The 26,919-nt window shown below is 43.9% G+C and overlaps 7 protein-coding genes across 7 annotated transcripts; 3 read left to right on the top strand and 4 right to left on the bottom strand.

The window, feature by feature from the left end:
- Positions 1-190: 190 nt before the first annotated feature.
- EAE98_000361 (uncharacterized protein) lies at positions 191-5,146 on the bottom strand (the record flags this gene model as incomplete). The annotated part of the gene is made up of 19 exons (XM_038947979.1): positions 191-546; positions 608-660; positions 723-766; positions 820-837; positions 891-965; positions 1,017-1,055; positions 1,103-1,470; positions 1,523-1,621; positions 1,786-1,906; positions 1,967-1,992; positions 2,042-2,495; positions 2,548-2,600; positions 2,653-2,812; positions 2,859-3,137; positions 3,297-3,323; positions 3,376-4,229; positions 4,291-4,417; positions 4,506-4,833; positions 4,884-5,146. The coding sequence occupies 19 exons, from the start codon at positions 5,144-5,146 to the stop codon at positions 191-193; spliced, it is 3,744 nt and encodes a 1,247-aa protein (XP_038815656.1).
- Positions 5,147-5,951: 805 nt separating this feature from the next.
- On the bottom strand, positions 5,952-8,374 carry EAE98_000360 (uncharacterized protein). The gene is made up of 2 exons (XM_038947978.1): positions 7,839-8,374; positions 5,952-7,789 (listed from the first exon to the last, which is right to left on the bottom strand). Exons 1-2 carry the CDS (start codon positions 8,189-8,191, stop codon positions 6,154-6,156), a joined length of 1,989 nt encoding a protein of 662 aa, XP_038815655.1. The 5' UTR covers positions 8,192-8,374; the 3' UTR covers positions 5,952-6,153.
- Positions 8,375-13,603: 5,229 nt separating this feature from the next.
- Positions 13,604-17,091, bottom strand: EAE98_000359 (uncharacterized protein; the record flags this gene model as incomplete). The annotated part of the gene is made up of 5 exons (XM_038947977.1): positions 13,604-14,221; positions 14,295-14,745; positions 15,143-15,639; positions 15,697-16,911; positions 16,960-17,091. The coding sequence occupies 5 exons, from the start codon at positions 17,089-17,091 to the stop codon at positions 13,625-13,627; spliced, it is 2,892 nt and encodes a 963-aa protein (XP_038815654.1). The 3' UTR covers positions 13,604-13,624.
- A 273-nt stretch (positions 17,092-17,364) lies between these two features.
- Positions 17,365-19,711, top strand: EAE98_000358 (uncharacterized protein; the record flags this gene model as incomplete). Its single annotated transcript, XM_038947976.1, has 4 exons — positions 17,365-18,352; positions 18,418-18,487; positions 18,536-19,040; positions 19,136-19,711. The coding sequence occupies 4 exons, from the start codon at positions 17,365-17,367 to the stop codon at positions 19,709-19,711; spliced, it is 2,139 nt and encodes a 712-aa protein (XP_038815653.1).
- Positions 19,712-20,170: 459 nt separating this feature from the next.
- Positions 20,171-20,503, bottom strand: EAE98_000357 (uncharacterized protein; the record flags this gene model as incomplete). Its single annotated transcript, XM_038947975.1, has 3 exons — positions 20,171-20,253; positions 20,307-20,434; positions 20,496-20,503. 3 exons carry the CDS (start codon positions 20,501-20,503, stop codon positions 20,171-20,173), a joined length of 219 nt encoding a protein of 72 aa, XP_038815652.1.
- Positions 20,504-20,712: 209 nt separating this feature from the next.
- EAE98_000356 (uncharacterized protein) lies at positions 20,713-23,939 on the top strand. Its single transcript, XM_038947974.1, has 7 exons — positions 20,713-21,269; positions 21,408-21,573; positions 21,633-21,763; positions 21,822-22,025; positions 22,078-22,426; positions 22,482-23,361; positions 23,416-23,939. Exons 1-7 carry the CDS (start codon positions 20,938-20,940, stop codon positions 23,532-23,534), a joined length of 2,181 nt encoding a protein of 726 aa, XP_038815651.1. The 5' UTR covers positions 20,713-20,937; the 3' UTR covers positions 23,535-23,939.
- Positions 23,940-24,066: 127 nt separating this feature from the next.
- EAE98_000355 (uncharacterized protein) lies at positions 24,067-26,673 on the top strand (the record flags this gene model as incomplete). The annotated part of the gene is made up of 3 exons (XM_038947973.1): positions 24,067-24,102; positions 24,137-24,274; positions 24,346-26,673. 3 exons carry the CDS (start codon positions 24,067-24,069, stop codon positions 26,671-26,673), a joined length of 2,502 nt encoding a protein of 833 aa, XP_038815650.1.
- Between the last annotated feature and the right edge of the window lie 246 nt (positions 26,674-26,919).

The following is a 26,919-nucleotide window of genomic DNA, read 5'->3' as shown; positions in this document are numbered from 1 at the left end:
TATATTAATAATAATAATAGAGTAATAGACATCGCTCGAATAATTCAAGAAAATACAAGTTTCTTACTCTATTAGTAAAGACTATTTAGAAGACTCGCGCAATGAGAGTACTTCCTGTTTCAATAAATCATTTCGTCTACAACGATAGCATATAAAATATAGATAAAAATTTATGAATTAATCATCGCTTTCACTCAATACTACTCTCTATACTGAGCCCATTCCTCCGATTTTTGTTCGGTATCTTATACTCCTTCTCCCTACGCTCTTTATGACTTTCCCAGAAATCCCAATCTTCATCATGCAGTCTCGTCTGCTCCTTTTCCGATTTTCTCTTCTTTTTCCTTTGCCTTAGTCCTTTCAACTTGCTTTTCTTTCCAGAGTCCTTCTCGGTCTCAAGAATTCCGTCGATGGCTTTGTTGACATGTTCGTATATACTAGTGTAGATATGCGAAAGCTTTTTCCCAATATAATTAAAGAGCTGACGAATACGGATGCTCCAGGCGATGATGAGTGCAAGCGTTATAAGGGCAGAGGATGTCGGGACTGTTGGGGTGGTATTATGTTAATTCTATCTTTTGGAACAAGTGGGGGAAATTTTCCATACTTGCGATTAAGCCTACAGTGCGAAGAGGAAGGTAATCACTGCCACCCCACTCTCTGATGTGATGTCAGCCTATAATATCGCAAAAGCAGGAGTTGAGAGAGAAAGAAGAACCCACCGGACGTTCATCCCAAAAAGGCCTGTGAAGAAACTCAATGGCAGCTAATGGCAAGAGGTTAGTTCAGAGATTATGGATGTTACTGTTAATAGCATACAAAGATAACTGTGAAGACCTATTTTCAATACAAATTAACTCAGCTCATCACGAATATATAGATAAACTCACCGTAAATATCATAACAGATCTGCTCTGCGCACTGGCAAGATCAGCCTGGTATCTTGCCAGACGTACCTCATCCACCTGTATCAATAATTAGTACCTTTGATCAGATAGCTGCGGTATCCCACCTACCTGTGCTTGTCTCTGTATCATACCGAGCAGCTTGTCAAACTGTATTGTCTCAGTGGTTGTTCTTCGATAAAGGGGAGCAGCCATACATCATCTCTAGTATTCTTTGCGTTTTCCGTCATTTTTTCTACATGCTGAGTACATTCCTCAAGATACTCTTCAGCATTCCTCAAGAATATCAGCCCATTCTTAGTCAACTCTCGCTTCTCGTAAACATCTAACATGATTCTAATCTCTGTCATTTGACTGTTGAACAGGGTCTTTAAAGTATTCAGCTCATCTTCGATATCTCTGAGTTCCAGAAGAGCGGATGTGTTTTCACGATTTTGCTCCTCCGCGATCTTCCCTTCACGTGCATGCTTAGCACGAATAGAGCTGGTCCTAAGGTCGTCATTATCATCTGCTTTTGCCCGAAAACCTCGTGCACGGAAATCTTTGAAGGATGTTGTCATTTTTTCTGTCTGATTGCCTAATTAGAGATAGAAGAGTAAAGTCATTCACGAGGAGACTTGCCAGAATACTGATTGCCTCTTCAAATATTCGAAAGACTTCCAGGTTAGGATGCGAAGTTCGTTCAAACAAGATAGTGACTGCATGAAGGGCGACCACTGAAGCGTTTGCGGGTCAGTAATTGCCTAATCATGAACTATAATCTCCTGGGCAAGTAGCAAGGGAGATGAAGCTGCTTAAAACAAAAAGAGCTTGTAAGATATCAAACGTTCAGGTAAAATTAGATTTTAGGGAATATTAAAACAGAAGAAAAATTGCTCACGAGCTGCAAGGTCATAGGCATTTTCACAGCGAGAAGTAAGATCAGCGTTGACTTCGTTAAAAATGCTGTCTCGAAGATCGGCTTGTTGAAATAGCCTTCCATCCGTTTTCAGTCCAGCTCTCTAGGTTGAAATTAGCTAAATGCTTGATACATCAACGAAATTAGTGTGAAAGTATCTTACACCAGAGAAGAAGGTAACAACAGACCCTAATCGCCACATTTAGTCTTTGAAGTTTTGCCCCTCAAATGTACATACCATCAATGACCCATAACCAGAGCTGATCAACCATAAGAACATTCCCATCTAGAACGTCGCCATCAGACATCGCATCTCTATCGCTTGGGTTGTCGGAATCGTCACTTTTTTCATCAACTGCATCTTCCTTATCATTTCCCTGAGCTGGTCTCATCATCCGAGCTACATTGCTCTGTCCGTCAGCAGTATTATTTGTTGTACCGTTTGACTTGGTATGCCGCTCTTTGGTCATCTTATACAGCATCTGATCATCATCTCTCGCCCTTGTATCGAGAAGACTCGGATATCCAAATTGATCTAGTGTACGCCGAGCATTTACTGGAGGGTCGTGTCCCAGATACTGCCAGAGGACTTGAATCTCTTGTGAGTCAAGCTTTGACACTTGTTGAGGAACAGGTCTCGATCGACCTTGCTCGATTCGTTGTTTAACGAAATCTCTCCTTTTCACAAGGACCTTATAGGTATCAAAGTGAAGATAGGGCAAATATAAGCAAGCACATTTGAACATGATTCATGTCAAAAGATCCAATGCCAATTTTAGGGGATGCTAAAGGTGATACTGATTCAAACGTTCGTAAGTAGACGTGTTTAGCATGGGAGAATAGACTTACCACTTTCTAAACGGAAAAAAGAACAATAAGGCTTTAAGAAACAAGCATGATGATGTTCTTGGTGCCTTCCACGTACTTGTTTTGAATGCCAGTGCTCGTGATCTAACATTTTACTGTGGACATCTGGCCCCTTTTCGTTCGATATTCTTTCAAGAACATCCTTTTCAGTTAGTAGAAAGAGATAAACAGGAAAATTCAGAGCTTACTGGGACCCAGGTAGGATTGTTGAACGGTACATGTATCCATGTAAGCTTGAGGTTCGAGAAATTAGGGTACAGTAAAGGAGGTACGCTGGGAGTGAGAACAATTTCAATTTCTTCACGTCCTGCAGATGACGAGGATTTCTCTTGATGAAGACTGGCACGATGTGGACTCAAGAAAGAACTCTGAGCCGTCAGAGATTCGCTGTACCTCCGGGGAGGCTCGGGCCTGGTTGCTGTTTCGTCGTTCTCGGTTCGCGACTTTCGAATAGATGGCTGTAATCCCTATGTAATGCTCAATTTATGGTCAATAGATAATTTGTGTTGTTTGAACGATATACGAGATGTGGCATTGGCAACATCAGGATCGCTTGATCTTGATTGCGCGGTTGGGAGTGAATCGCGCAGTTTTATAGGCGCCCACAGTTCTGTAACTATACCTACATTGTCATCCACATCGGAGGTCATTATCTATATCAATGATCAGTTTCATTTCCCCGATTTGTGTAAAAGTAATATTTACCAAAGTAGGCGGAGACGGAACCGGTCCTATTTTTTTACTCTCACTGACATCTGGCGATCCTTTGGCTTTGATCTTTGTCGCTCTTCGAGTCTGGGGAGAAGGGCTTGAACCTCTCTTAAAAGGGTTCAATTTCGATGTTGATTTAGGAATAAATGCGTGACCCTTGATCTTGGCATCAGAAGTCATCTTATCCATAGGCAAATATTGAGCACGGGTATTGTGACGTAAATATTGTCCGTCCATTGGGGCAGCTGATACTTCTTCCCTTCGTTCCTTCAAAAGCTTGGCCGGACCATTTCGTGTAAAATCGTGCAGAGATCTGTTTGTTGACCAGACTCTGATTGGGGGCTCGTTAGTTGGGATGGTAGCAGAGCCTTCATAAAAACCATTGATCTCTACCTCCACTCTTTGCTCAAGATTTAATTCACAGTGGGTGAGTTTACTCAATTTACAAGCCTGCTCGACCAGAGCGGCTAGCGCCACCAAATAAGCTTCTTTAGTATGCCCATTTGCGGAGCCGAATGCAGCACACTTTGTATGAGTGCTCACCAATGGATATACACTCTCGTTACGTAGATTCAGTATTGCGGATTTAATAGATGTGATAGGTGCATGAAAAGGTTTACCTTGATCTGGACCGGTAATGTTTGAATCTATTGTCTCGAAAAAGGTCCACACTTTAAGTTCCGTGGCTAGAGCTTTAAAGTCTTTCCCGATTTGCTTCAGAGAATGGTGATCTAGTTCCAGCTGACTTGATATGGATATTGGGAGTTCCCGTGATAGACCCATGATCGTTCGGATACTGCCAGAAAATCCTGGCTGCGACAAATAACTCGAGCCTCTGTGTGGTGTTGCTATGATTGCGTTAGCTATATGAGTGGGCAAGCCATTTATCGCCTTCCTTTTTGGACATACCAAAAAAAGTGACACCATAACAATCATGAAGAATTGGATCTCCGCGCCTTCGAGCATCGGTTAGAGCTATTTTGAGTACTAGCCCCCCGGTACTGTGACAGACGAAAAAAAGGGGACGGTTTTCCTCCTGTGTATATGTTAGGCAAGGGTTTATAGTAAATTCATAGGTGCAACAATTCGAATTGAGGTATCGAACAATACCATGCTCTTCCTACCTCAATTGACCTTAGCTTTCTGACACTTTCCAGAAGCCTACTAGCTAATTGCTTCAATGTATCGCCGTCTTTCGGGTACCCATGGTCATACAAAAGAACTCGAGCCATGCTCAGCTCCTTGCGACTACGAATATCGCGGACAATCCACGCAGGTCTCCTTTTATGAAAATGTTTCATCGAGTAAGCTGGTGATACAGGTGTCATTCTCATAAATGCCGACTTCACCTCGCTATCATTATCAAGTGGAAAGAGCCCATCCTGTGTGAATTTAGCTTCAGGCATCCATGTCATCTGTGGATCTCCTCCAATAGCAGGAACTCCGATTATGCTGTCATTCTGTCAGTCATAAACATTTATTGGAGCAGAGAATTTTCTCACTCGACTTTTGTAGTTCTTGGCTTCTGTCCTAGAGAGGGACTTCCTGTGAAAGGTAATTCATCTAACTCTGATTTCGGGCGGCCATTGAGTCTAGCAGGCTCACTTTGTGATGTTTCGGCGCTGTTTTGTGGCACGGAATTCTGCGATTGAACCTCATTATCGCCAATCGAGGTTCTAGTGGAGGGAGAAGTCTTGAGCGGTCTCAACTGAACCATTGATATTTCCGAATCCGTATGCCAATCAGTTCCACGACGAATCTCCATTTTTGACGTACCTAGAGATGCAAGGAAACCATGTATAAAGAAATATAGCGATATGCTCTAATTGATTGATTGTTTTTGATCAGGTATGAACAGTAATTGTAGAGCAAAGGTAAGGAAAAGAAGTCTTCCGATTATTTTCTCATCTCATGAGCAGTCTCAATGTAAGCCCACCTTACCTAGGTATGTAACCATCTTCCAGGTTACGTATAACCTTGCAGCTCAGAGCCGCACAAACAGATACTCGATGAAGCGCTGATGGTATGTGAGCCTTACATGCTTACACATACAACAAGCCAGTAAAACCAACCAACCCATCTCGATGAACACGCCCTCATGTATGTCCAAGCAAACACAGGAGGTACTTCGAACGCTTATCATGAGATTTTGGGGGCCATACGTGATTGTGGCTGCATGTATTCATCTCATGCATCAAAGATGATCAAGCTAAGATCCCGCAATAAGCGTTCCCGATGACATTACTGATCTTCATGAGTCCAGTCGATGCAGAAGAATGTAAAATTATCATCTGGTTGTTAAGTTTCAAATCGTGTTTGTGTCAAGTCGAAAAAGGTCTATTTCATCTGAAGTCATTGGCACAGATGGGGCCGTGCACTCACCGGCCCAAATTCACATGTCATCGATGAACAAAATGATGGCATGTGAGTTTGAATTGCAGGTTAAAACACACTATAGAAGTGTGCATGTCAGACTTTTATTAGCCAAGCTTGGATCAAGGACAATTTTGCTTGTCAAATCTGAACCGGGAAAACATAAATCACTTCAATTCTACATCAGACGACAATCATTGTAAGATCAAATCTTTATCATTAGGTTCTATGTATCTCGTCCCACCAAGGGCATGCAAGCCAGTGTGATCGTTATGAGTAAATATTTATATGAATAAACAACTTTTCCAACATCAAGTTGTACAAGTTTCTGGGGGAATCTCCCGTCCAAATACCAACCCAAAACGCCGTAAGAGACCCAAGAAATCATCAGATACCTAACTACTTCTCTCTCGTAATTTCATCACTCGTAGATTCGGAAATCGGTTCTACACGAGTTGGGGCGCGAGTTCTTCTCGGGCTGTTATCAGAACGGAAATATTGGTGAATTTCCTGGCTCCAATCATCGTCGTAAGTTGCAATATCCTCCTCATTCTTTCCCTTCTCGGTTTGTTTGAGTTCCCATTCTTGGCGCATCTCAAGAATCTTGTCTCCAGCATCCAACTTAGGATCATAGTTCTTTCCAGCCTTCATCCATCTTTCCCATAAGGACAAATGTGCTGGATGAATGGCAATACCGTGATATTCAGATTCCCTACCGGATCTGATGTACTTCCATCTTCGTTCCTGTTCCTTGAGATCGAGACCGGTGGTATCTGGAAGGAAGACAGCGGTAAGGAGCATACCAGCAAGACCGAACCATGGGACGATGTAAAACTTTTGCTGGGTTGTAATGAAATTGTAAAGAACGGATGCGAATAAAGCACCCAATTTACCAACAGCTGCTGAAAATCCATGTGCGGAGGCACGGATAGGTGTTGGGAAAACCTCTGCAGCGACGAGGAAAGTAACACTGTTTGGACCGAATTGGTTGAAGAAGGACGACAAGAAGTACATGGCCTGGAAAGACTTGATACCCGCGATACTAGTATAATGGGCGTAATGGAAAGCTGGGATGACGAAAAGAATGAAATCTAAAGCAAATCCAACTTGTTGCATCCACTTCCGTCCATAGAGCTTGTTGTCGATGAGGAACGAGGCGCAGTAATAACCGGCAAGAGATACTCCGACGTTGCACAGGTTCCATAACCACCCTTCCATAATTGAAGTTGAGCCTGGCGAGATGACCTTGATGAATTGAGACTGGAAAAGTTTGTTGCCGTAAAAGAAGACATCGTTGCAAAACCAGGCTCCGGCTGTAGCAATTAGGCGACCCGAGAAATGCTTGACAGTTAAGCTCAGAGACTCCTTGTCGTATCCAGTGACGTTTGTGGTCTTCTTAGCAATATCGAGTCCCTTGGAGATGAGAGGCATCTTATACATGCGGTAGTAGACAAGCCAGAGAGTACCGACAGCGGGGATAGCGAATGAGACTCTGAAAAGCCATTGTGCTGAGACTTGGGAATAAGGTGGGTTTCCACTTCCATGATGGAAAATGAGAAGCAAGAGGATGAGAATGGCTTGATTGAAGAATTGACCCCAACCTTGCATAAGGAAGGCCATGGTTACCTTGCGGCCACGATGAAGTCTGTCCATTTTGGTTGTTTGGCGGTTTGATGCAGTGGCACTTTCCATAGCAGCAGTGGCTGTCATTGGGTATTCACCACCGACACCAATACCGTAGAAGAACAATGACCAGGCATAGCAAATAACCCAACCATTGAGAGTAGTACCCCAAGAAGCGATGAGCATGACGAGACCAAGAAACATGATGACAGCATCTTGGATTAAACCCCAACGACGGCCAATCTTGTCACCCAAGTATCCGACTAAGATTTGACCAACAATAATACCAATAATTTCCAAGTAAGTGACAGCATAAGTCCATTGCTCGCTACAAACCTCGAAAGTTTTCCAGCATTGCGGCCAGACTGCTGAGAAGAGGGGTCCCAAGTTTCCGATAGAGAAGAGAACGTATCTGGAAACATAATTAGTATTGGAAATATGAATCACGTAAATTGACATACCCTTCAAGACCCAAACCAGCACCAGGGAGAACAGCATTGCTGAAATACCAACTGACAGGACTGAGGGGGTCCTTTTTCATCATTGCCAAAATTGACTTGATCTCTTTCTTTGCATCAGCCCCCTCAGTTCTAGTGATGAAGGAGATTTTGTCTGTCAATTTGAGATCTGCCCAATAAACGTGCTCTGCCGTGAAAATATCATCGGGGTAAAGAAACTCGTTGAAGACAGCTTCATCAGCTCCCAGATCGTATATCGACACATGGTCATCACCGGTTTCCGGACCATGAGGAAGACCAATTATTCCCATGTTGGTAGGATTATGATGTTCGTGGGTGTGAACAGGATTCGCCATTGTGCGAATTGGCGACTGATACCCCAAAGAGTGAGAGTTTTGAGGAATTTGACGACGAAGCCCTTATTGCTTGGGCAATGAAGGGGGAAATGAAGAAATTTGTCGATGAAGAGAAAGGAAGCAAAGGAGCAATTGGGGGGAGATGAAATAAATAAGGGAATTAGATCATAGCCTACCTTTTTTTTCACTACGGTGGTCCATGTTCATGTACCAGGTAGGTCAGTATCCTAGATTGGTAGCATGAAAAAAATGGATAAAGTAGGAGTCCTCCGAAGTGGGTCTTCCAAACTTTCAGGCGGGGCTAAAGTGGACCTTTTCGAATTCCGGGTGGGATTTGGGAAGAAAGCGAGGAAAATCAATGTAACTTGGATTGGCTTAGTCCCTTTGGTGGATTTATCTTTATCGGATCAAGTTGACTTGTCCTTTTGCTTCTGGTCGTTTCGTTGTTGGATTTATTATATGGCTGGGGCGGTAGTGGAACTCGTTTGAATTTGCCACATACTCATTACTCACCTCGGCAGGCGTGATCATTCCAGTCTGATCTGTCGAGACTGGAGGGCAAACTGATTATGGATTGAATTGAGAGATCTTTCTTTTCGATTTTCCATTCGCACAATACATCTAGTCACGTGCCAATCTAATCAAAATTCAGATGGGATTGAACAGGGAGGTACATAACAAAAATGAAGGGGCATGACGTTTAATTGGGTTGTGATGCGAATATCAATTGAGCTAAAGAAGTCGCTTGCTAAAGATACCTACCTAAGTACAGTACCTTCCTATGATCACTTGAGACTTGAGAGTTGAGACGATTATTTTAGAACCGAGAATGAAATAAATGAATGCATCATCTAGTGCGATCTAACCTTACTTATGGGGTAGGTAGTAACAGACTTTCTCGACAAATTGCCTTTGCTCGTATAGTAAATTCCAACAATTCTCGCCGTTTAAACCCGCTTTAAGGTTATCGAGTGTTAAAACTAATGTAGTAACTGTTTTTTTTTTTGGTTCGAGATGCAGCAGCTAGTCGTTGGTCTAGATTGCTACTGTGACTTTCGCTTGTAATTCATAAGTTGCTTACCTAGATAGGCACAGTAGGAGAGTAAGTACTTCCCAAAACCAGTTGGTTCGTCATAAATAATCTTCTTCGATCCGGAATACCAATACCAAGAAAATTCCCCGAAATTTGTCAAGTTCTGTCATGCCAAATACTTTGTAGCAAGTGTACAATTGGATTCAAACGGATTCAGGTGTTCTGATGCTGTGTTCAGTAGCTTGTCGTTGATCCTATACGTCTAAACTAGATAATAGGTATCAATTGTGATATTGATTGATAAATCCGTCAACGTTAAGGCCACGTCCCCCACTTTGTTCTTGAACGAAATATCCAAATCGGACAACACGGAGCCAGCCACGGTAGCCTTTTAAGGTTGTCTGCTTTGAGACATGATTGAACAGTGAGAGCATGCACTTCCTGAGTCTTCCTCGGGTCTATTATCCAACACCCTGGCTTAAAACCAATGTTCATGGGGGGTCTTATAGTAAATCGTTGTCATTCTTCCTGTCAAGATGAGAAACGGCATGTTTCTCCACTTACCTGCTGTGTACTATTATTCATATTGTGACTATCCCCCACTGAGCAGTCAAAGACCATGTGCGGGTGCCCCAGATAATTAATTTATATTGTAGCTATCATTTTGCAGTGGTCTTTTGTTATTGTGGATGGTCGTCGTTGTGATAATTTTCCCTCTTGAGTATTTGGGTGAGTTTTCACTAGCACAAGCTTTCCAAGACGGCACATTTTCCATCGAAAGAATCTGTCAGATAAAACTTTTTTACTGTCGTGCATAAGAAGAACTTGGCGGATTTCGTCTCGAATGTAAATTTGGACTCGCGTTCAATCTCTTGGTGGTTCCCCTTCATTGTTGAAAGATGAGGTTGAAGTGAACCAATCATGTAGCGAGAAAGCAACACGTTCTTGTCTCTCAACTTTTCACAGGTTTTTCGGATTTTGGATTAAGCGTTGGCTCTAGCGGCCGGGTGGGGCAACCCATGATCTGGATGAATGCATGTCCTGGGAATATCGGTGAGGATGCTGCAGTCCCTGCATCTGTACGGTGACCGACTTTGCCTTTCCTTTGCGATTTTGATGTTTTCTGACAAACATCATTGATAAGAGCTTGCAAATAGATCGATAATCTATCCATCACCCGAACCGTACTGCTTATACACCAATCTACTTAGGAATTTCTCCTAGTCGGCAAAATCTCGCTGCGATAAGTCTTCCGAACCACTATCTCCCACGTGCGCAGGCCTCGAAATGGGAGACGTCCATCTCAAGCATATACTTTGCTCGTCTATCAAACTGTCTCACAATATGACGAAGGTGGATGCCTGCCGTCGCATTATACACCCGCATGTCCCGACAGGGCGGCTCCTTCCTTCCAGCCATCATTTGCGCCATAACTTCAGTGGCGTGAGCACATCGCGGGCATGGCACGTTTTGGCATTCTTGGCGATGAATGGCTGACATCAAGCCATGCATAAGGCTGGCTGTCGAGGGTGTGCACGCCTATCGCAAGTAGTTGGCTCAATTCGGGGGTGTGTCCCTTCGATCGGCGTGAGCGAAATGAAGGATGAAATGAGCCCCCAGCGGATTGAGCAGTAATTTCAAATCCTCAGCACTTGATGAGCCCGACGTTCTTATAATGTGCCGTTCAAGCCGAGATAGCACATTGTATATGGTTTTATATAACCGTCTAACGTCATTGGTACTTGCTAGTGACGCGCAACGCAATAGAGTACTGCATGCATTTATATTGCGTTAATTGTAGGTTGTACATATGCATTGTTGCAGTACGCTACATTAGCTTGACGTATTGGCAGCTTATTCTCCGTAGGCTCATATTTGGGTTTCGTCCACATGCTTGGCAGTTGAGCGAGAGACGTCAGTTGTTATTTGACGAATCAAATCGTCGATATAGACGCATAATACTCATGTCAAGTGACGGATTTTCGCACTGAAACCGCATAGTATTATATTCTGATATACCAAGTGATCGGCGACTTCGCCTGATAGGGCTATGCGCTCCTTTCGTCTACAGCTGAAGCATTCATGAGATCAGCCAAATACGGTCAGATATCTGCAGAGTAGCGTCATTGTGATGAATGTGGCTGATGAGAGTTGCTTTTAGATCTTCATCTATACTGCACTGGCAGAGCTTGATTCCTTATCGGTGGATGTTGTTCTCACGCAACAAGGTATGGAATTATGCAGTCTACGTCCGATAGTGCCCTTCTCTCACGACCCCAACAATGTGGAAGATCCTCCTCTCGCAGGAAAGGATGCGCACAATTTGAAGACAGGTCGAATCAAAAATGCGGAGAATGTAGAAGAGAAATATTGACAATCATGCGTTACATCGAATCAAGCATTTAATCCATGTATTAATGATGAGGATGGAAGATTCTTTTAAACGATAGCGAGACATGTGTGATAAACCGTTTGAAAACGACGAAAGCGCGCTGGTAAAATTTGAAATTATGAGGAAAAGCAAATTACTCGGGCATTTATTCGTTGAGCTTTAAATAAATGCCCACCTGCAATGCGACAGTATCGCGATCGTATATCTGAATGAGATATGCGACATGGGCTACCTAGGAATCTTTTTTTTGAAAAGGGATCTGTCATCTCGTGATTGAAGCGGCCCATATGCTGTTGAAAGTTACTTGAGAGTGGTTCAAAGCGGTTCTACCGATTTGTCGCATACAACACCGGATGTATATTATTTTTATTGCGAAAAAACTACTCGCGCACGTGCTCTTGAACCGCAGGGTGAACTAGCTCTTTGAAATCAGCGGAATTATGATCACTTCGAGTATCCATCAGCTCCTCGTTTTAAATTCACTCATTGTATTTGCACTTACGAAGGATATTTCCCCCTTTTTTTTTACCTCTTCTCTGTTGCAGCGGTCTGCACAACACAAGGATGGTGCTCTAATGAGTCGAAGTAGAAACTGCTAGGTATTCAAGGTTGAAGGTAAATCACAATGAAAACAAATATTCATTTGGACCAGGAAATAAAAATGTCTCTTTTATACATCCGTTTGCTACTGTCGGATTCCTATACTAGATACATTTGCATTGCTCAGCTATAATACCGGTGAGAATTCTCATTCGAGTCTATATAGTATCGAATAGCTGCAGGACAAGCACATTAACTGACCGACACGAGTGGTTTGAGGATCGTGATTTAGTGGTTCAGTTTCGGACTCTCGAGCTACATCCGGACCCATGCAGAGTCTCGTGTGTTAATTAGTTGTATTGTATCATAAATACAATATGGGGGACATCTCCGCGCTTGATCAGTGCTGGGTTACATGTTTTGATGTTTTGATATCTCGCCAGCGGGTTCGTTGTTTACTTCAAGGCTGATTTACTTGGCTGAATACTTTTTGCCGTTGATGTTGATGTTGATGTTTATGAGTAGGGTTCCACTTTATATGTTTTGTCATCGCTTGTTTGGCCTTGAGATTTCCCTTGCTTTGGAAGTGGCGCATGGGAATTTATGGTGGCTGACATGGAAGAGCATCTTGTTGATTGATTCATTATTCATTATAGGCTTGTTATCATTTGGATGAGCTGGATCCATTCTATTGTACCGCTGAGGGTACAGAGTGTGCTGAGGATAGTGTATGGGCTGGCTGGGGATACAACATGTAATTTGGAATTCGATGCTCTTTTAGATTTTTAACAAAATTGGTGTATCCGGATAACAGATAATTGAATGTCCCCCGTGGAATTGGATGAACTGGTAAGATCGTTCAGAATTATCCTTTGTCTCTGTAGGATATCAATAAATAGCGTCATCCAATGAACACAAGGTTGACGTATCGAAGTTATGACTCTGTGTCAAAATGAAGTTAGAGTAGGTACGCGTTAGCATTGAGCTTCAGATTAAAATACTAAGTGGATAGAAGTGTTGAAATGGAACTGTAAGGTTAGTAAAGGGCATTGAAGGTGTCGAGGACTCGATAGCTCTGCTACCAGTCGAGTATATGGCCAAAGTTCACCTGACTATGAATGCCTTCAAGACATGACTGTATGTGTGGTCTGATGAGGTCTTACAGTACTGGATGTGTAAGGATCGGCCTCGAAATGATAAGATATAGAAGTGCGAAATACGCCACATTCGGGGTGATAAATAGAACTAGAAAATGACCAAAACAAATTGAGTCATTGAACATCCTGATACGTATCTAAACATGTGGTGATACAAGTGATTATCATGGCAGAATGTGATCTAGGGGAGCAGCAGAAACATTCAAGGATTCTAATAAAAAGATCACTCCTCAATCCTGCTAACACAGTCGAAAGTTATCACCAATGCTAGGGAATTTTATGAATATGACTTATGATTACAAATTTAAATTTCAGCCTGCTTTTCCAACTTCTATAACAGCTCTTCTAACACCATCCGACTCTTCCCTAACCTGGTTTACAAGAGCTCCACGCGCTGTGACATCCTCAATAAAATCTTCTATCGAACCGCCAACTCCGAAATATACCTTCTTGGCCCCTATCAACGCCGTCTTATTTGACCCTGTGCTTAAGTCAAGTAATGCCATCAAAGTTTCAGCAAACGCTTTCAGAGCAGCTGGAGAATAAATGGTTTCAGCCCCAATAATGATTGTGCTTTCGCATGATAGATGCAACTTATCAGTGACTAGAGAGACAAAGTCTGGAGACCAAGCACCAGAGAAGAGTGATATATTGATGTTGCGAGAAGTCAGCCCAGAGATGAATTCAGAGATAAGTGCCTCGTCGATATCGAGTTCGCCTTCTGCCTCCCAAGACTCAGATTTTGTGATTTGTGCCCAGGAAAGGAGAATATTGGGTAAAGTGACGAGCTGTAGGACTGTAGGATTGTAGTCTGCAAGTCCAAGCTCCAACCCAGATGTGGAAGAGGTTGTGTTTTCTAGGAACCATTGGAAAACTGCTAGAGATGGAAGAGCAGTTCCACAACCAAGCTATTAGGTTTATCAGCATAATTCTTCGTGATAGCTCCACCGTCATTAAAGTCTCAATGAAAATAAGACATACCTCTAAAACTCTCCCCCTCCCCTCCCCAACAATACTTCTCCCACTGAGAACCTTAACCAAATCCACAGAGCTCTCCCAACTTTTGAACCCTCCCTCATAAACCCCAGTCTTTACATCATCATTCCCTAATCCCAAAAGCCCTTCTCCATTTCCCTCATCCTCAGCCATCAACTGCGCTCTGACATCCCATAACTCTCTTCTTGGAATACCAATCTCCTTACCATCATCCAACTTAACAGCCAGCGTGGAATAAGCAATCTGAGATGGCAATGTCTTTAGAAATTCCTCTAAAGTGTGATAAGTCGGTGGTAAAAGTGGTTGTCCTGCTACCGGGAATGCCCCGCTGGATTTCCGTGGTGCAAGGGTGCCGGTTTCTGCAGCTTGCTTGGAGACAGATGGAAGAGCATCTTGAGTTGGATCTATCTCTATATCATCGCCTGCAAATGAGAAGCTAAAGCCAGACATCTTGATATCGGGGTTCAGAAGAATGTGGATGTGGGATAGAAAATCTTGGGTTGTTCATAGAAAAAATGGCCATGAAAATTGATTGATATCACGTGTGTTGTATCATCACAGACGATGCCCCGCACTTTTGGAGCAAGACAAGCCTGAGATTGAAGAGCAATTCATTGCAAAACTGTGCAAGTAGCAATCCGACTGGGCAATATTTTGGATGCAGCATCTTTCAATTTTGTTTAAGTCGGTTTCACGTATCCATAGATGTACGTTCAAAATATGAAAGTCAAGACTAACCCAAAGAGTTTCCTTTCTCATGAGTATTTGATTTACCAATACTACTACTCTACTACATCATTATTCTGATTACAATCTAAACAACCCGAGCTTACTTCGAGCCTCGCTTCTTCCACTCGGCACCTCTGTTTGACGATCTTGTTCTGGGTTTACCCTTCTTCTTTCCACCACCCTTACCTCCCAACTTTAGATCCTTCGGCTTGCCCTTGCTTGCACTAGCTCTATAACCCTCAAAAACGAAACTTTCAGGTGCTTTGATACCGGCCATTCCACTCTTGGCTTCTCCGTTTCCACTGACTTGCTTGTCTCCCCTGGAGCCCAAAGTCGTATCGTTGGCCCCGGTCTTCTTGAATTTTGCGCCACCAGCTTTCCCTAACAGTTTGGTAGCTCTACCCTGCAAAGAAGCTTGATTTGGATCAACCTTTGGATTGTATACTTGAGAGGTTTTTGATGATTTAGGTTGACGAGCTGTGGGTCGGGACGAGACTTGTTTGTGTTGAGCTTTGGCGCGTACAACACGAAGAATACGAGGAAGCATCGGCGGGTACTTCTTCTCATTGAAAAGTAGGGCAGCTTCAACTGCATTTGCGTCCTATATTTCTGCATTAATAAGAGCTCGAATGTTTTTTGAGTGATGAAAGAAACTTACGGTAAATTGTACATAAGCAAAACCCTTTCCGACGCGAGTTTTCTCGTCGCGAATAACCCGTACACTCTCTACTTCACCAGCCTTTCCAAATTGCCTCCACAAGCCTTCTTCGATATCAGAGGGTATTTTCGACCGTTTGCGGCTATTTTCCCCATCCTGTTCAAGAAGAGACTCATCGTCTACAAACCCTAAGTTTCCAACGAAGACACATCGACGGTGGTCGGTCTTCGCAGGATGCGCTACGCCATCTACGCGAAGATGACGATCTAGTACTATAGTCCCATTGAGTTTCTTAACGGCCTCCCTGGCTGCAAATGCTGTAGAGTAGACTGCGTAGGCATTTGTGCTTTTTGTTGTAGCAGTCATAATATCCTTTTTAGCAAAAGCAGCTTTCTTTGGTAATGCAGCAGTAGCGTAGGCAGTGGAACGGAAGCGGAGAGATTCCAATTTGTGAGATGGTTTGCCAGCTGGGGGAGGAGGGAGATCATCAATGAAAGAGGACAGATGAGACATAAGGATCTTTTTGTCGGCTTTAGATGATATAGTTGAACTTGCTACATTTCCGAGGAAAATAGTACGCGATGCCTTTTCGAGCTCGGCAGCATCCTTATCTGGTACGAGAGATTCATGTAAAGGAACATCGGATGGCGTCTTTCTCTTGTGGCTTATCTCCTCGGAACCAGATTCTTCTGTATCATCCTCAGCTTCAGCTTCGGCTTCGCTATCAGAATCAGCATCCTCCTCGTCCTCACCAGAACCACCTTCTTCCATATTTTCATCTGAAACCGGCTTTTGCTCTGCAGCTAACTTCTGGCGCTTCAATCGTCTTTCGGCTTGGCGTTCTTCCTCTTCCTTTTCTTCTTCCCTGGCCAGCTTCTCAAGGTACTTTCCTTCAAGATCTGGTTCATCGGTCTTCCTTTTACGTTTTCGTTCGGGTTTCTCATTTTTAGCTTCGATGAATTTATCCAATTCGGGTACCTCGTCATGTATGTCGTTGGTATCATCCTCCTCGGCAGATAGACCCGAAATCTCAGCATCCTCGAGATCACCTTCAATGCTACTCAAGTCATCGTCACCCTCGCCCATTTCGACATCTTCGGCGTCTTCATCATCGTCAGAAACCTCGGATGATTCTCCCTCCTGCGATTCGATATTTCTACGAGGCAAAGGTGCTTCTTGATACCTATATTTAGGAGGAGCTTGTACTGGGCCAGCCTAGTATTTATCAGCAAGATTGCGCGATACCAGAACTTCAAGACTTACACTTGATGCAAATAGCAAGGCTAGAGTAGGGTCGACAGCCTTGTTTTCAGTAAAAATTGATCTACCAGCACTTTCTTTACCATTGGCTTTCTCCCCTCCGCTGGTACTCTCGTTCCGACTACGTTTACCCATTGCGATTCGGTTATATTTTCGTTGGAAATAAGTGATGCAGGTAATATGCTACCTTTCGTCGTCCCGAGATATTAAGATTTCGGGGCTTCATTAAAAAAATAAAAATGTTGCAGCTTGCAGGGATCAACGGGGTTGTTACTGCCACCAGCTATTGACCGCCTTTCATATTCCGAGGATCTACCGATAATTATACCTTGATTCCAAATGCTTCGTCTTGCGACAATAGCAATACTAGTACCACAATAATTTTACAACAATTCATTTACTCTTAAGATGAGTGGCGAAATTGACGTTGAGCCAGCGGTTGATCCAATCATACCCGACGAAGCTTCGGTTGACGACGAGCTTAGTGATCTCGACGTGGAAGAAGATCGCTCTAGCAGTTTGAGTGATATTGAAGACAAAGATGCCGAGCAAGATCATGACGACGATGCCGAAGCATCGGACGACCTTAGTAACCCTTCTGAAGATGACGATTCTGAAGCAGAGACAGAGCGACTGGAAGAATCTCCGCACAAACTAAGAGTGCAAAAGAATGTGGTTCTTAATTCCCGTACTGGCGCCGATTCGAACGAGCGCAGCCCAAGCAAACTACACAACCAGATCATGGCAGATGAGAGGGAAGATGACGAAGATGACGCAGATCAGTTATCTGACGAGGACATTGCCGTTTCTAATGATAGCCCTAAAAGCTCTCACCATCATGATGGCGAGCTAGATCGCAAGCCAGCGACAGCTCGTACGTCATTAGAAGATTCTGCGGGCGAAGGAAAGAGAGCGTTATCTACTTCCGAAATTGATTCAAGAAAACGCAAACGATCAATAATGGGCAGCGGCGGACTCGAAGATGATTTTGATGAACCTTTACCCAAGCGGACAGGCTCTATAATTAATCAAGGCGACAACTTTGCAATCGACGACGAATTACCCGTAGAAGAAGATGCATCAAATACAATAAGTGGTAATATATCAGGCGAAGAGGGTGATGGACCACAGGAGCAGGCTCTTGCGGATGTAACAGAGACCATGCTTCCTGATGATGAAGCTACCGAAACCCCTGGCATACCGGCGTCACCTAAAAGACGAGGAAGGAAGAAGAAAAAGGCTGTGGAGAATGGTATCAATATTGAGGACGAGTCAGACAGCTTGCACAATGGCATCATAACCAACGGCGAAGATGATACACGGAATGGCGAGGAGGACCAAGTAGACAATGAGGAAGATGATGAAGCAGATCTCGTACTAAAGACAGAAGAAGAATGTGAGTTTGTGTCGCAGCAAGTTGAAACTAAACATGCACAATTATTCTAATGCAGATTCGATCAGTGGAGAAAAAGATGAGCGCGTTTGATCAACTTGGAGGCATTGAGAAGGACTTCGCAGTCTTTAGGGACAGGTCAGATTACATTCTTGATCACTGTTTCATTCGCTGATATATTTATAGATTATACGATGCGCGCCTCGAGCAAATAAGTCGAGAGGAGGCTATGCTCCGACAAGACCATCCCACACACCCCGATCTTCTTGAACAGATGAAGCCTGTCGAGGCACGGAGAGATGAGAGAATCCGTGTCGCAGAGAAATTACGTGAATATGAGCTACAGGCTCTCAAAACTTATGCTGTTGCGAGGAGGAGCCAGATTCTTATTCAATATCGACAAGAAGCAAGAGAAATTCGAGAAACCAAGATGGAGCAACTAGGTAAACAATGGTACGAAATACAACATGATAGAAGAAATTACTCCACCGGCGTACCCGAGTACACTTTGAACTATCCCACTCGAAGATCGCAACAGGTTCAGAACCAGGTAGCATATTCCAACGAGGTTTCTATTCTCTCGGGCATCGCAAAACATGTCGGATTTCCAGCCGCTCCTTCGATGTCGCGAGCAACGCCTGCAGAGCTCGAAGAGGACTTTGAGAAGATGGGTGTAATTAATGCAATGGGAGTAAGTGCATTATTTGGGAGTCATGGTTGGATTTAGTCCAAGAAGGAAACCTTTGTCCAAAAAGGGACAGGCAAGCTGACGGGGCTTTTTCACAGGGGACTAGAAGTGTGCATCAACCTGCAAATTTTTCTCTGCAGGAGTTTGCGGCATTGCGAACAGCAAGGACAACATCGCGATATAAGCCGGCGGAAGAACATTTCATTGAAACAACACCCTGGGCGAACCCGCAGCATCCTTCCAACTCCCATTTAATACAGCGTCAGACTTCAGCCCAGCATACACCAAGAACCACAAGTCCTTTGTCGCAAATTCAAGTACAGTCCCGTCGCCATTCTCATCAACAAGGCGGCCCTATCTCAGGAACTTTCTCTAATGTGTCAACATCAGTACTACAGCATACTAACGGATACATGACGTCTGGTGGACGAGTTTCTCCACATAATCCTTTTTCTAATACTTCGCACTCACACACCATTGTACCATCACCATTGGGCAGTCGACAGCCATCTTTGTCACCAAAGCAAACTAGACCTCCTCATCCACTGTTATCCATCTCCAACGAGCAGCATAACCATCAGGTTCCTCCCGTCGCCAGTAATCAAATCCACCAGACATCACGCGCCGGACTACAGGACGTGGTACAAGAGATGACCCGCATATCTCCGCCGTGAGTGACTCGTGCATCTCCACAAATCCAAACTCACGCTTCGAGTTTACAAGTAAAGTTTTAATGACTACGAGGGCGCAAATATATGGTTCAAGGTGCATGTTGGGTGTTATGGCAGAAAAGCATTCATTCGGTCCGGCGTTCTGTGGTATGATGGTTACCATTCATATGGTATATGATTCCCTTCAGCCTTTAGGCGGTATTGCAATAATACTAGCTCCATCTGTATTTATAACGTGAGGCTTCAAATATAGAAAGCTACAAACTTAAAGCCCTTGAGATTCCCAAGAGTTTTCCTTTATCAAAACGCCTCCCATTGAATCTATGATAATCATTGCATCTACTTGTGATTTTGTAGCCCCTAGTCTGCTCGATGTTGGTATTATGAAGTCGCCTCCTCCACGTATATGGAATTTAGCCCACAAGAACCGTTGCTGATCTCAGTCATATCGTCACAATCCAGTCAAGAATCCCGTGTAGTTGGTGCGGCTGGTACTTTGACATCTTCGAAGTCGTCTTGCGAAACTGCTCTAATAGTGAAAGCAACTGTAGAAAGTTATTACTCTGAGCTGGCTTGAAATACTCTCGCAGATACTTACACACTCCAAGAGCAAATGCAGCAATGCCAACCCCTGTCAAAGCATTCTTAACAAGATATGGTCTCCGCGCTCGAATGAGGGCAGCAGATTGTTTGTAATTCTTATCGTAATAGGAAGACTTAGGAACTCTATGATGTTTCTGTATTAGTATAAAGCATTCAGCTGTCTAGAATCAAAATATGAACTCACAACGGCATCTTGACTTGTAATCTTTTGTCAATTGGTATATTGATATGGTTCAATGGCGCCACTTTCCAAAAAGAAATTCCCAAGTAATGGAATTTATGAGATCCAGCCTTATCGATAAGGCTACCTTGAAATATGCCTAGTGGGTACTACCTAGGTACAGTTCCATTGAGAATTGGTGCTTCCCAATATCGCGCAACTTAAAAAAGGGTCGCGTTTACCTTCAGCCAATATCACATCAAAGAAACACAATTTGTTTGTCAACCTTAATTCTTTCAACAACAGCTTCGCAGAATGGTTTGGAGTCAATTTGACTACAAACTCAGCAAATCAATATAGTTGATATTGGTGTAGTCTTTTCTCACATGCAGCTTGCACAATACAATCCATCGTAGATCATATTCGACTTCTTTCCCCACAGCCTTTAAAGGTTACCATCATCGTCATGGCTACCTTGACTGTTGAACAACAAATCAATCAATTGAATGATGCTCGAAAACTTGTGCTCTCGGATGCCAACTATTACACTCAGATCATTCAAGGAATACTACCAATTATTGGACCATCTGCGAGGGTAGAATTACGACGATGGGGCGCAGATTTCCTTGCAGAGACGTTTTCAAGTCCAACAATACCTTCGTCGCAGAAAGAAACATTGAGTTTGGTCGTACTTGATACTTTGAAGGACATGATCGAGAACCCGCACGAAGATAGTGCAGTAGTTAAGAGTATAGTGCAAACAGCAGCTAGCATATACCCACTTGTCGTTCGATGGATGTATGTTGAATTTTTGTCCATTTACAGCTATGGTTTAGAACTTAACATTCCTCCTATCTTCCTATATTCACATCTTTGGATGGCGTCAAGCAATGGGCGCCAAACTTAGAGCCGGTTCTAACTAGTGTGTCTAAATAGTATCAACAATGCCTACGACATACCGACTTGGGAGCGCATGGTCGCAATCAAAACTCGCATACTTCGAATGTGGGATACTGCGAAGCCAGGAATCAGAATATGCTGCATTAAGTTTGCGCAGAGGGTTGTGTTGGTGCAAACAACAGGACCCGACGCAGATTCTAAAGTATGAGAGGTACATAGCACTTCCCAAAAGGCAAGATGCTAATGGTGTCTTCTATATAGCGCGGCGATCCTCTTCAGGTATCATTATCTATGGTTCCTCCGAACCACACCATTCTCCCTCCCCGAAACCTTGAAGCTGAAGCGTCAGGTCTTCTCGATAGACTCCTCAGCGTCTTCCAAGAGAACTCTAGGTATGTTGAGCTCATTGTATTCCGCATTCTCCCCCCATCTAGGAACTGACATGTCTAGCGATGCTGTACTTGTTGATGCAACTTTGAATTCCCTCTCCATCTTAATCCGAGCCCGTCCTCATGTTGCAAATAAAATTCTAAATGTTCTTCTAAACTTCAATCCCCTGAAACTAGCCAATTCTCCAATGACTCCCAAATTGCGCGTTATGGTTAAATCTATGGAAAAGACTACTAGATCATTACTTATTCATATCAGCAAGCGGTATGTCTTTTTATCCCTGTGAAGTATGCTTGTTCTAAGCTGATGGTTGTAGGGACCCTCACAATCCACTCAATGGGCGAATCCAGCAATATGTCGAACGAATGATGCGCTCTAAAACGGAAATCTTCGACGAGGGAAATAGAAAGCGTGGACCTCCAGAACCTGTGGACGCCCTAGATCCCGCCAAACGTCAGAAGCTAGGCGCGCAAGTCAAATCTGCTCGACTACATATACCACCACTGACACCTGGGAATCACACAATCGCCGAGCTTTTTACTATCACCACCGATGAAGCCCTAAAGGGTTTCGATGTTGCACTTTTATCGGAAGATCTGGTCGTCAAGATTGGTATAACAATTCTCCAGAGGATAGATACGGACACCATTGAACAGGCTATAAGCGTAAGTTTTCCCAAATTCAATGATATGTTCGCACGATTACTCATCTGGCAATTAGGGTGTGAAAGCAAGACTTCAAGCTCTCTCAGAGCCTAAGCCCGAAGAAATCAACCCTGAAACGGCTCCACTGGGCGTAGAAGAAGACGACGATGACTACGAACCTGATTTCTACAATGCCGAAGATACAGAACAAATTTTAAACAAATTAGACAGTTCACCACCTGAAGAGCTTAAGGTGGATATCGAAAAGGTTGCAAATGTAGCACTTGGACCGTTCACGTTGCCACCCCCTCCGTCTCTAAGTGCCGAGGAAGTGACCCTGGTTGGCCAAGGTACTGTGTCTCGAGTCTTCGGTGTGATGCAGACCTTAGAAGAGCCCACCGCAAGAAAGGCAAAGGCTGGCATAAACAGACTAGCAGCTAGTGCCTATGATCGTGATGCATGGATTACTATCATTACACGCCTTGCAACACGTGCTGGGGCCGGTCTAGAAGAGTCTTCAGACGCTGTCAAGTTGGAGTCGCCACATACCGAGCGGATATCCTTGAGTAACACTATTCGGCAATCACTGCTTGTTTATATCCTAGAGGATTTTAGAAAACGAATCGACATCGCCGTCGCTTGGCTGTGCGAAGAATGGTACAACGACAGAGTACAAATGAAGTTGGGGGATGGTTCAGCGGTGCTACATTATGAGAAATGGACACTCAAGGTTTTAGATGGAATTTCAATCTATCTTGATGCGAAGGACAAAGTGCTCACTAGGTTTTTAAGCGAGATTCCAGGGTTGAGTCCAGAGGTGTTGAACAAAATCAAAGGGCTTTGCAAAGACCCAACAATGGTCAATCTATCGCTAACCAGTCTCCTTTATTTGGTTATGATGCGACCACCGGTCCGAGACTTGGCTCTTGACGCAGTTGAAGATATTTGGAACACTTGTAAGATTTAATTCCTTCCTTCCTTCATTGTGGCCATACTAATAACCTTAAAAGACGACAATGCGAAACCCATCGCCGCCAAATATCTCAAGAAATGGCGCCCAGGATTTGAAGACCGACTCAAAGGCGACGACGAAGAAACGAAATCGAATGGCATGATCATCAGCGCTTAGGTGCATACCTTTCTAATTTCGATTTACATGCCCTTCTTGTACTTTAGCAATTCTCGCATTCCAGCATCAATCGGCGTATAAGGGATTTTCACAGGACATGAGTTAAGACTGGGCTAAGGGTTAAAAAGTGCTATACGCACATTATTGTATGATCAGGAATTCCCCGGGAGTCAGAAACAGATGCGGGGCGGTACATGAATTATTAAACATTTACAATTAGATCGCAGTTTTGACTATGATCAATTTAACAAGCTCACAAAGGTTGACATACCCACCAAGGTACCCAGGGCCAGGCTCATACTTTCTGGTGTATTTATAAGCGGTGAACTTTGTGGTGTTTTTCCTCGTTGCAACGTCTGACATATGAAGTGGAGCTATTGATAGACACAATAAGACTTCATTACTTTATTAGCCAAAGCCATGTTTGAATCTTTTCTCCATTACATAGGTGTCCAGACCAGATACTACTAGGCAGGTAGGTGGGTTGATACGAATCACGTGCATACTTACTAAGCTATGCTCGTTCTGAATCATGATCGATGAAGATAAAACTGCAGAAATCGCAGACGTGCGGATCACAAACTGAACATAAACTCAATCAGATGGAAACTAGAGTTCCTACAGCACCCATAAGTCTGTCAACACCTAATGGAATAATACAGACCACCTCGTCTCCAGATACATCTCTTGATCGTGGTACCAGTATAGAAAGAGGAAGAGAAAAGGGGGCAGTGGATCGAGTAGCCAATGCATAAGTATATCCTCATTCAATTCATCTGGCTTTGTTGTACTGACGTTAAATACTTGCCAGAACTGCCGAAATAGAAAAGAAAAATGTTCTGGTGATAAACCATGCAATTCATGTGTTAAACACAATCGAGAGTGCTCATACACGCCACTGAAGTCACGGGGTAGGAAGAAAAAGAGACCTCGCCTTGATTTGGACCCTCTTGAGGAGATACAAGATCCGGGATTGAGAGATGGTTCAACAGCATCGCCTGTCGTGATACGCCCAGAAACTCATCGTCCACTGGCGATTGAAAACAACGGACCACTTGCAGTCAAGAGACGTCGAGAGCTACGTTCTTCTGGTGGTATTGGAGTATGCCAGACTGGTACCGGAGCATTTCAATATTATGGACCGGCATCCAATTTGGCTTTGTTTCAAAGCATTTACCAGTGTATTTATCGCACCAAGAATTCAAGCAATGACCGATTAGGGGCGATGCGCGTTTGGGGCTTGGACCAATTTGCCTTCCCACCCGAGCGTCCTGAATACCAACATCACAATGAGGGCGGTACATCTCTGCCCGTTCATCTAAGTAAAGATCTTGGGGATTGCTTCATTTGCACCTATTTCAAGGTCGCTCATCCACAGTGGCCCTTCCTTCAATTGCGCGAGATCCGCGAAGATTGGGAATCATTCTGGGAGCCTCCACCACCAGAACGAGACGCCTATTATAGTAGCAAGTTAACTCGAAAGAATATCGTACTTATGGTGCTTGCGATTGGCGCCGTAATGTCTAGTCTTTCTCCTGACAAAGATGCTAAGGTTATGGCAAGATGGGCATCGTACTTGTCCTCACGTGCGATGCTGTCTGGTTCGACTTTCGAGGACGCTTCCCTCAAGGGTGTTCATCTACTTCTTCTAAAATCTATATATGCCATCGAACTAATGCGCCCTAATGATTCCTATCTCTACGTAGGCCATGCAGCCCTGAATGCGCTTGCACTAGGCATGAATAGGGCCCAGGTCGCCAACGGCACCCGCCCCAACATGCATCGTCTCCGGGTAACATTTTGGAATCTTTACTCGACGGAGAAGCTTGTGTCTTTGTTTCATGGTCGGGCATCCTGTTTAAGAGATGACTTCATTGATACTGCCTTTCCCGAAGATATACCAAGCTTAGAGACGGAGAATGATAACCCAGAAGAAATTACAGACATGGCATATGTCCGTGCTATGGCTACCCTAGGTCGTGTGGCCGATCGTATCAATAGTGGTTTATACTTCTACGGGGGAGTCGCAACTGATTCCGCCAATATTCCCCATGTTACCCGCGAGTGTGAACTCGCCCTAGAAAAAGCGATGGGAGACCTTCCCCCTTTCTTACACTTCTTTGACTCTACAATGCCTCCAAGTCCTCATCTGTGGCATGAAGTTCAACGTACACATCTTGGATTACACTACTATCATTGCATTATCCTGATTCATCGTCCGGCACTAGTCTTCGTGTGTAAACATGCATCAAGGGCCGAAGCTCTAGCCGCAGCCCAAGAGTTAGGCTTCACGGATATATTTGGCTATGTTGAAAAAGCCATGTCTGCATCGAAAAATCTCATTGCCCTCGCGCTTGATGCCTATAATACGCGTGCAACATCGATGAGACAAGATTCTGGAGTCGCGTATAATATTGTGGGTGCTTGTCTTACCTTGCTCTATGATGTTATAGGTGGACCCGAGAAGAGTTGCGCTGGTAACGTCGCAGATACTTTCAAAGCTGTTGAAGATGGTCTCCGTTGTCTGAGTTTCATGGAGCACTCTGGGCCTAAGATTGGGGGAACGCTTAGTTCACTCATAATGCGTGTGGCCAAAGATGCTTTTCGCTCTGCACAAGGCCCTAACTCGGATGATGTGCCTGATGGCAACGGAACAGCTGCTTATAATACGGCGCCTTTATGTGAACCTATTCAGGAGAGCACTGAAACTGTAAATACTATTGATAATGACCTAGATACACTACTTGGACAGTTCCCATGGCTCGGAAACACAACTGCAAATACACCGATCTCTCATTCTGCCACCGAAACACCTTTAGCCAACACGTCGGGTCCACTTCACAATGCTTCTGGTGTTAATTTTGTCACTTCTTCAAATTATGGGAGTACATCACAACCTGAACCGCTTCAGCAATATCCAGCGCAAGCTTTCCCACAAAGTTCGGACTTTCTCTTCATGCCGTTTTATGGCTTCGAGGGATCAACGCCGCAACAGGTACCTACGCATGAAGCTGCAGTTGCTGAGAATACAAGCGGTGGTAGCAATACAGGCACAAATCAATGGGCTGATGTCAACGGTCAGGTCTTTACGAATCATGGTATGTCGAATGGGAACGGTGTACCGTGGGGCTTGCTGTGAGATATAAGTGTGGATCATGTTATTGGGGGCTTGAAGTATCTGGTAACCAGATAGTAGATCTGGAAATAATGAAAAATGCAAAAGGAGTTATTGCCATTCGGGGATTTCCTCGTCTTTTCGATTAGACTAAGAATAAGCGACTGTTTATTCGGAACAACTTGTTTCGTCTGGTATAATGTGGATATGTCGCAATAAATCTGTCATGCGATGAACCAAAATGGTAATACAAGGTACAACCTCAAGTTG

This window comes from Botrytis deweyae (assembly GCF_014898535.1).
Source record: "Botrytis deweyae strain B1 chromosome Unknown BDEW_001, whole genome shotgun sequence".
NCBI lineage: Eukaryota > Fungi > Ascomycota > Leotiomycetes > Helotiales > Sclerotiniaceae > Botrytis > Botrytis deweyae.
This window is presented reverse-complemented; position numbering and strand designations above follow the sequence as displayed.